This window comes from Hemitrygon akajei, chromosome 17, assembly GCF_048418815.1.
Source record: "Hemitrygon akajei chromosome 17, sHemAka1.3, whole genome shotgun sequence".
NCBI lineage: Eukaryota > Metazoa > Chordata > Chondrichthyes > Myliobatiformes > Dasyatidae > Hemitrygon > Hemitrygon akajei.
This window is the reverse complement of record NC_133140.1, coordinates 42,793,458-42,803,654: the sequence shown is the minus strand read 5'-3', so window position 1 is coordinate 42,803,654 and position 10,197 is coordinate 42,793,458. Positions and strand designations below refer to the sequence as shown.

The 10,197-nt window shown below is 41.3% G+C and overlaps 1 protein-coding gene across 5 annotated transcripts in view; it reads left to right on the top strand.

The window, feature by feature from the left end:
• Positions 1-269: 269 nt before the first annotated feature.
• The window catches only part of rbl2 (retinoblastoma-like 2 (p130)), a 134,006-nt gene continuing 124,078 nt past the window's right edge, over positions 270-10,197 (top strand). For 3 of the 5 annotated variants that reach the window (XM_073070000.1, XM_073069998.1, XM_073069996.1), the window contains exons 1-3: positions 271-694; positions 7,295-7,425; positions 9,432-9,635. In XM_073070000.1, coding sequence (XP_072926101.1) covers positions 548-694; positions 7,295-7,425; positions 9,432-9,635 — 482 coding nt within the window. In that variant the 5' untranslated portion in view covers positions 271-547. Of the gene's footprint in view, positions 695-7,294; positions 7,426-9,431; positions 9,636-10,197 lie in introns of all 5 variants that reach the window. The other 2 variants (XM_073069999.1, XM_073069997.1) reach the window with 1 other exon arrangement.

The window sequence follows — 10,197 nt, the reverse complement described above, 5'->3', positions numbered from 1 at the left end:
TATGTAAAAAAAAGTGCAAACTACGCCCTGACCAGATATAAGAATACACATCCAGTACGTCAGAGCTTCCACCGGGGGTAAATTCACAAGATTAGAAAACGCCAAAGTATTTGATCACTGTGACGGCCTCTGGGAAATTTCTTCACAGCTTGGAAGGGGACCATATACCAAACCACAGAAAGCGTACTTCAGGTTTGCACGGTCACCACAACCTTCGGCAGCCACTCCGACTCCTTCCTCACTCTCCTACACTCGGTTACGTTTTCATCCACAGGAATCACGCCATTGGGCGGGTATGGAGGGCAAAACGATGATTGACGTGTTTACTGACCAATAGCGAGTGGAGACACTGCGGAAAGGCGCGCACCGAAGGGCGATTGAAGACCAATGAAACATTGGGGGTGGGGAACGGAGCGGAGCGTCGTACTATTTGCTGGCCCGGCTGTCAATCATCGGCTTTTAAATGCCTACAGTGCGGCCCAGGGGTGCTGCATGAATCTTGCCATCCTGGGATTGTTGTAAACCATCGCAGCGGAGCCCAGAAAGCATGAAGACCGAGGATGATGAGGAGGACGGCGGCCGCCGGACCAAGCAGAGGTTCGAAGAGCTGTGTCAGAGGCTGAACATGGACGAATGTGCCAAGTGCGAAGCTTGGGCCAGTTACGAAAGCATCAGCAGGAACTACACGCTGGAGGTGAGTGAGCGAGAGCAGAGATGACAGATCGCCGTCGGCTGCATACACACACACACACACGGCTGACAGCTGGAGCCCAGCCCACCGACAGCCTGCATCCGGCGGCATTTAACAAGGCTGCAGCACAACACAGGATGCACGCTGCACAGCAGATCTTAACCCACTTCCCCCCCGATGGTGTTTGTTCTGCTTTTCCTGAGGGGCCTGAGCGTCTCTGGCGCTGAGTGGGGAGTAGGCCTGCTAACCGGCTGTGCCTGTTCCACCCGCACCCATGACCCCATGTAGCTGCTCCAGGTTGCCAGAGCCCTTGCTCGGGATCACACAGCTGAATTAGCTAGCCTGTGCTGAAGAGAAGTGTTTACTCGCTTCTCCAGCGCAGTACCGGAAGAACGTGCCGTTTGTTTATGCTGTGCTCCTGTGACTCATGTACACAAATGAGCAAGGCCGCCCAACCCAGGACCACAGAACGGGAGCTCACCCCATCGCAGCAGCCAATCGTTTCTCAAATAATTATTGGAGCTCTGTTTTACCAGTCTAAAATACTCAGTCATTGCTTCTGTCCTTTGCAACCAATCTACATCCTGTTAATTTGGAGCCTGCGGTCAACTTGCTTCTATTACAATAACGCGAGTGACATGTGCAAACTTACGTTTTTGCTAAAGGACAGCTTGTGAATGAGGTGTCAGCGTCAAAACCTTGGAGATACCAGATGTATTGTCGGGAGGCTGTTGTTGATAATTCTAAGAGTACATTTAGATACACAACACCGCAACAAAAACAGCCCTACACAACACACATAGGTCAGGCAATATCTAGAGTGGGAAATGGACAGTTGTTGTTTCTAGTGGAGACCTTTCATCTGGATTAAAAGATACCCATCTTCAATGAAGAGAGCTAATTGAATTTACAATTTCTGCTGGGGACAGGAAGTGACTCTGGATTAAAGTCTCAGAATATGATACACTGCGGCTGTGTTCAAAAAGGAAAATTTGGTGCTCAGCAGAGTATAGGTAAAGGATAGTGGAAGCAGAAAGTCGTTTTCATTGCTAAGTTTAAAAGAATATAAAGAGATGATAAAGAAAATGGAGAACGTTGGGTTTGGGACTAAAACTGGCGGAGGAACACAATTCTTGGCATCATGCAAGGTTTTTATTAGAGATACAAAGGTTGAAAGTTGAGAAACAGGGAGAGGCAAGGCTAACTGAAATCAATAAGACTGAGTAAACAGGACAGTGCAAAAGGGAGAATGGGCAAAATTAAGTCTTAGCTTAGAGGAAATGGAACAGAATTGGAAATGGACAGCACTTTGGGAAGCAAATATAGCCTGTATTCACGAAGCGGATGCATGAGCAATAATAATACGGGCAGTCTAGTTCATGAAGAAGAACAAAACTGGTGGGTGAGGAGGTTTTGTCAAGCAGGAAAAAAAAGCTTCAGTCTTCCCAGAGTTTAGGTGGAAAGAAATTTCACCATGCCAACCTCTCCAATATAACTGGTTTTCAGGGAAGGTACATTGAAATCTGACTGGAGCAGAATAGGAGGAACCAGAATGGATCATCCAATTCATAGAATCCTAGAGAATATTCTAGTAGCAAAGTTAAGTTGGAAAAAGTCAGTTGAAGAGTTCTTGACACAGCAGAGAAGATGGACTGGATAAACCTACCTTAAGATTAGACACTTAACAACTGTCACCCAGTCATAAAGTATAGTTTGGACATCAAGTAAAATTTTAGAAAATTTACCAAATCTTCACTGGAGGAAAAGATCAGTTACAGACTTGAGATGGACAGTGGCCCAGATCACTCAAACTTGCTGTTTAAGCCTGTAATTATGCACACTTTTACAACCAAGGGAATAAAGGGGGATGTGAATAAGTAAAAGATGGCTAAGAATTTAAGAGCAAACACGAGGAAATCTGCAGATGCTGGAAATTCAAACAACACACACAAAATGCTGGTGGAACACAGCAGGCCGGGCAGCATCTATAACGAGAAGCACTGTCTAATTAAAAAATTTTAATGAACGTTTCGGGCCGAGACCCTTCGTCAGGACTAACTGAAAGGAAAGATAGTAAGAGTTTAAGATTTCAGATTTCATATTTAGATTTATCTTTCACATAAACAGCGAAACACCTAGTGAAATGTGTTGCTTGCCTCACTTTCCAGCACCAACATAGCATGCCCTCAATGTTCAGCAGAACACCACAAGCAGCAATGAGAACAAGAAAACAAGCCCTTTTCCCACACTCATATCCACTATCAGGCCACCTCCAGTTCTTGGCCCCAGACTCTCAAACAAAAGGCCTACAACTTCCTGTCCCGGGCCTGTACTTGCAAACATTGGGCTTCTGACCCCCTGACAAGCTGACCCAGGGACCATCAGGCCTCTACCTCCAGACTCACTGAATTCAGTTTTCGATCTTTAGCTTTGCTCTCCAGACTTCACCAATGTCTGGGCACCAGCCCCAGGACTCCCTGATCATGGGTTTGACCTTTGGGCCTCGAATTAAGGACTAGCATGGACCTCCAACCCTGGTAAGCTGCTAGGGTGGGCGGGTGAGTCCATGATGACCTGCTGGGGTCAGTGGGTGAGTGGGAAAGGGGAGACCATCTGCCCACACGAGAACTCTGTCCCAATACTTGCTGAACTGGGGATTGCTTGTTGCCTCAGCGCCTGCCAAACTGACCTCGAGGAATGCTGACCTTTGAGCATGGAGCTGTATGACCCGGACACTGAACACTGGCTCCAAGCGTGACTCTTCGTTTACTGTGCCTGACCTTTGACTCCACCTCAGTCTTGTCCCTAAATCCTAACCTATCTCCAAACTCCCTGTGCTGCCCCCAAAAATCACCCCTACGTATCTTAAAAATAACAAAGTCTGAACCATAACATTGATGAACATCACAGCTTGGCGCCATTTAATTAAAATGTGACTTAAATCTTATTTGGATATCATTAATATTTTACCTAATGTTTTTCCAGAAACAAAATTTGGATTTGATACTTAGCAGAAATACTTACCTATTTTAAAAATCAAGACCCTTTGAATGCATGGCACCAACCAACAGGATGAAACATTTTATCTACACTATCAATCCTCTCAAGTCAACCTAATTGCCTCTCAATCTAAATTGTAGTCAATAAGACTCTCTTTGAATAACATGTTCTTAAAGTAATCCTTGAGAAAGGTTTGTATGGAGTCTTGGGTGGACATTGCTTCTCCTCACAACCAAGGAGGGAGATAGGTACTTGGAAGGGGGAAGCTATGGGATGCCTTCAGATGGGAACATGATAGAAGGGTGCAAGAGGATGAAGTGGTCAGCATGGGAAGGAACCAAGAGGTGATTTGGGGAGTGGGGGCTTAAGGAAATGTTTGCATTTTTGTGCTGATGCATCCCAACAGGAATCCATACACATGACGGCATGTGCGTATCCTTTAACATCTATGCAACAGACCCTGATCTTCAGTCACTTTGTGCCCCGTGCTGCTAGACCAAATCTTCACCCTATCAAGTCTATTGAGAAGATGACTGCAACAGCCACATCATGTTATAGTAAATCACACACGCAATTTCCACTCTACAATAAGTTTAGGACCTTTATGCATAACAACAGGACTGACCGGAATGTCGCTCTACTGCCATAGCTCATAAGCTCAAATACTGAAATCTAGAACTCCGCTTTCAGAGACAGCATACTGAGCAGGTGACCAGGTCAAAAGGCAGAACATCTGGAATATTAGACAGTCAAGAACAATCTAGTTAGGCATCTCAAACTCCCTCTGGAATTGTTCAAACATCTAGTGGCTGTGTGATTCACTAATTGGGAACAGCATACTCTTGACCTTAGCATATACTATCAACCAGGCTAAAGTTGACTTTATGAAAAAAAAACAAGAACTATGTCCCAGAGACAGATGTTCCATAAGATTTCAGCACCAGGGCTAGAAAGAACACAAAGCTCAGTGGTGTCTGCTCCTGATAAAATACTTGGGGCATGATCTTATCATAACCTGTGGTGTGCCAGAGAGAAAAACACAAGATCTTATGACAACAGTTCTCAATCTAGCCGCTAGCACCTGTTAAATTATTTCATAGTTCCAGCGAGTTATTGTAAGAATGTTCACATATCCGAGACCACAACAGATAATAATGACTGCTGATCTCACCAACACAATATACTGTTATTTCCAGTTATATCCATTGCCGTTGTCTGAAAACAATGGCAATGGAAATTGATTGTGATGGTTTCAAGGGCAGCTTCTCACAGACATCTGATGGCATGCAGTCAACAGGAGCTGTAAAGTGTCTATACTACATAGACCACCCTGTAATTCTTCATAATTAGCATCTTTGCTTCTCTACCAGAAAACCCCAGGACTGCTTTGATGCAAACAATTCATTTTTGGAAAGAAAGAAACCATACTCAAAAAAGCTGGGGAAAAAGACCATATTAGCATCTGAACCTTAAGATCCAACAGCAAGCCAATGACCTAAAGAACTGATGGTGGGTGGAATATCATAGGAGATCCAGCCCCTCACTGAGAACATTAGCATGTGCACACTGTGGATGTCTTGGTTTTATATAGCTGAAATACCCAATGAGCAACAAGGACAAAAGTCAGATGGTATTGTGAGGATAGTCTGAGGCTTCAGGATGGTACAAGATCGAAGATGATAGAGGAGTGGCAGAAGGAATTTAATCCTGATAAATATGAAGCAATTTTCCTTTCCATAACTATTGTAAATCCTACTAGACTATAATTGCTGCCTTAAATACCAATTTTTGTTTGCCTGTTTTATTCTTTTAAGTTTTTCAGTACAGGTTGGGTTGTGTTTTTTCAGACTGAAAGCCCTTGTATGTTAAGGTATGGTAAGAGCTCTGCCCCTTTTAAACCCTTTACTGTGCTACTCTCCAAGTTACCACTGGGATTGAAATCATCCACCATTACCCTTTGAGGCATTTAGATTTACTCTGTTTCTGACTTTAAGGAGACTATGCCATTCTTGTGTCTGTTATTCAACCCAACTAACCCCTCACCAGCAATTGTTTCCTTAACCATTTTACAGTCATTTTATCATCTTATTCTCAAAGGAGGATGTTGTAATCAGAAATGTTGAACTTCCATTTCTCTTTGAGCCCTATTTCAATATTATATTCTTATGTTCCATCTATTCTTTTCTCTTATTCATCTTCCAGGTTCAGTTACTAACCCTTTGACTAACATATCCTAATTTTGTTCTTTGCCTATTGAAACATATTATCCTTTAGCCTTCTCAATGTTGCTAACAAATTTCCCTGTATTATCTGAAGCCAGCTATCTTGCACAGTAGTTATAATAATCAGGGATCTCTAGCTCTTCCCACTCATTCAGCTCTTTGGTCCTGCATGCATCCACACAATCCTATTATTTTATATTCGCTGGCATTTGGTGTTGGAGTGTACCTAAACTGAGGTTCTGCTTTTTAAAATCTGATCTTGTAATTTCCATGCAGGATCTTGGCATATTTTCCACCGAAGTAATTAGTATCATAACAGGATATGTCCTCTCACTGTACACCCTTAAACAGAATATTCTGGAGTCACCCAATGACTTCCTGACTCTGGCATTTGGGAAGCAACTTGCCCAGTGCAAGATCTTGCAAATCCAAAAGATTGAATGCTGGAAAAACATGCAGAATCTGTAGAGTTTGAGGTTAGTTTAAAATGAAGCAAGCTTCATTTTGTAGAGAAAGGGAAAGGATAAGAAAGGGTAAGGGTAAGAAAGATAAAGTCTGTCATGGGGCAAGGGAAATTGAAAGACAGTGGAACTGGCTGAAAGGATGGCAAAATTAAGTGAATAACAGTATACCTGGAGGTCTTCAATTTAAAAGAAATACAAGACTGGAAAAGATGAATATCTAAAATACATGAATTTGTTCTTGAGTGCTGAAGAATATAATGTGCTTATTTGAAAGATATGCTATTCCTTGAGCTCATATGGGTTGGAAACAGTTTAGGAGACCAAATGTAGGTCTGAGTGAAAGTGGAATAGAGGATTACAAAGTGACAGACATAAAGAAGCTAAGAGCAGTGTCCTAAAATATTTCTGAACTCATTATTGAATCCATTGTTTCTCCTCACCTTTTATATTCCTTCTCAAGCAGATTATTCACCAATGTTAGTGACTTGGCTCTGGCCCTGTTCTTTAAAGAATTGTCATCTTTTCTACTGAGTATCAGCTGGATAACAAAATATACTCCCTGAACTGTTTAGCTGACACCTTACCAGACACAGCTTGCTCTCTATGTAGTTGCCTTTTCATTAGACCTTTCTGATTTTTCTTCAATACCTCAGTTACAGAGGATAACAATCCAGCTCTTCTATACATTCAGCTCACTTCAAACTGATCAGTCTCCTACGTATTTGAACCAGTAGAGCTTTCTGTTTTGCAGATTGATGAATAGTAACTTAAAAATAAATTCAATAAAACAAAGAAGGAATAGGGAACTCCTTGCAAGTAGTCAAACCAGATAGACATCTTGATAAGATACACAAGCCACATAATGGAATTTCATTTCTTTGTTAATAATAATTACTCTGGAGATTGTTTGATTTCAGGGAGAAGACCTTCACTGGTTGGCCTGTGCCTTATATGTAGCATGTAGAAAAGCTATTCCATCAGTGGGAAGAGGAATTGTGGAAGGGAATTGTGTCTCCTTAAGAAAGATCCTGCACTGTTCAGAGCTCAGGTAGGAACTATGTACAGCACATTTGTTTTAAACTCCATTAGGTTAAGATTAGTCCTGATTAAGTCTATACTTTTGAGACTGATGTTAACTTTCTCAGTGTGTTATGTACAGTGCCTTGTAAAAGTATTCAGCCCTCAACTCTTTATTCACATAAATGAGTATTCTGTACAGGGATTTTGATCAATTCAACTGAGAATTTGTATTTATGAATTACATGCTCCTTTTTTTCACAGTAGAGGCCCAATAACAGGAAAAATTTTGAAGCATGAAGAACTAACAATTCAAAACCTGTAACATCAGCAGTTCAAAAGGATTCATCCTCCTTTGCTCAGTACTTAGTTGAACCACCTCTTGCAGCTATTACAGCCAGTACTCTCTTTGGACAAGTCTCTATTAGTTTTGCACAACATGATGGAGCAAGATTTGCTCAAGCTGTGCCAGGTTATTTGGGGAGTGGCGGTGGACAGCAATCTTGAGGTATTGACAAAGATGTTTGATTGGGTTAAGGTCAGGACTCAAACTGGGCCACTCAAGGACATTAGTTTTTTTAGTTTGAAGCCACTCCATGATTCCTCTGGCATTGTTCTGCTGAAAGACAAACTTCTTCCCTGGCAGAAGCTAGCAGGTTTTTATCTAGCTTCTCTCTGTATTTAGCAGCATTCATCTTTCCATCAGTCCTGACCAGATTTCCAGTACCTGTTGCTGAAAAGCATCCCCATAGCATGTTAGTACCTCTACCATCCTTTACAGTAGGGATGCTGTTACCTGGTTGATGTGCACTATTAGATTTGCACCACACATAGCACTTAGTATTGAGGCCAAAAATGTTCCACTTTAGAAGAACACCTTCTTCCACATCTTTGAAGTATCTTCCAAATGACACTTTACGAAGTCTTGACAGGAAAGGATTTTTTTTTTTTTATTTAGCCAGGTTTCTTCCTCGCCTTTATTTAATAAAATCCCTTTTTATACAAGGCTTTGGCGATTGTGGAGCTATGAACTTCATCTCCAGTTGCAGCCGCTGTCTTCTGCAGCTGACTCTGAGTGATTATTGGCGTCACAGTAGCATCTCTTACAAGTACCATTCTTCTCTTGCGACTAAGTTTAGAAGGGTGGCCTGACCTTGGCAGCATGGTTGTGGTTTCATTGTTTTTCACAATGGACTGCTCTGGTCTCGGAGGGATGTTCAGTGCCTCTGACATGGTCTTGTACCCTTTTCCAGATTTGTGCTTCTCTATTATCATTTCCCTGACTTGTCTTGAATGCTCTTTAGTCTTCATTTTGGTTTGGTCTGTTGAAAATCCACCATACTGTTGGACCTTACAGAGAGAGGAGATAAATATTCTTATGAATTCATTGAAAATAGGTGATCCTCCAATTTTCTACATCAACAAATTGGGTGAATTGGTAAGGTAACATACAGTGTGTATCTGAGGAAAATCAGCATAGTAATTACAAAGGAGATGAATATTATTTTTCAGCCTCACAATTTTAATTTACAATTTTTACTAAATTGCTGACAGGTTTTGGAATTTTTCTTTTGATTTGACATGTTGCACAATGTTTTGTAGATTAGCTCAAAAAATCCTACTTCAATTTATTTTAAAATGAGAAAGTGAGACAGTAAAATGTGAGAACAGTCATGGGGGCTGATTACTTTTTCAAGGCACTGTACCTAGCTTTAAAGTCAAAGCACCTAAAATCAATGGCATGACAATTAAAGCTTTTTGCAGATGTGTAATGTATGATTGACCAAACGGCCTATTTTTGTGCTGTATGATTAAATTAATAGCTGCCTCTCTACACGCTTTAAAATGCAGCTCAGTCTAGAAAACAGTTTAGCACTTGGTTAATAGAAGAATTGAAGCCTCTGTTGGCCCATACCTGAAAACGGTCCCACTACAAAAGAATCTTATGCTGAAAGTCTCCCAGAGTTATTGCAATTATTGATGTCATTGCATTATATATAGAAATCGCTGATTTTTTTTGTGTGGGGGGTGCTTCAGTTTAATAGAGTTCTTCAATAAAATGCAAAAATGGGCAGACATGGCAAACCTGTCGCAAGAGCTCAGGGAACGTACTGAAAAGCTGGAGAGGAATTTTATTGTTTCCGCTGTCATCTTCAAGAAGTGCAAGCCGATCTTCTGTGACATTTTTAAAGACCTCCAAGAAGAACCACCGCCACGTCAGCACAGAGGTCGAAAACAAAGGTGAGACCAAAGATACCAAAAATACTGAGGTTTTGTACAATTTAAATCTTGCAATTTGATGAACTACTTGCACATATAGGCCTAGCTGAAGCACAACTCGCTTTTGTGACAATTGTGTTAGCAACACAGATCTCCTGTGGGTAGATAGTACATTAAGTGATTAGTGTTGCTTGATAGTTAACATCTTGCAGTATTCAATAAGGGAGCTGTTGAATCATCAGGTTACTTTAGGTAGAACTCATAACAATATCTGGCTGTAATATTTGGAATTATGTTTGAGTAGTTTCAAAAATGTATGAAACCATTAATGCATTCAGTGAGCAGGCCTAATATTATTAAAGCAATATTCTGAAGCTCAAATCAAATTTCCTTCCCTGTAATCTTGGCTCACTGTTCTACTACATATCAACAGTTCTTTGGCTACCCGAGTACAGTCTGTTAATTCCCATGTGCAAATGTAATTCACTCCCTCATCAATAACTGTCTGTGTGACCAAATTTTTAAATAGGTACCTATTGAGTTATTGGTACTCACTGATATTGTTTTACTGTTTGCTCTATCT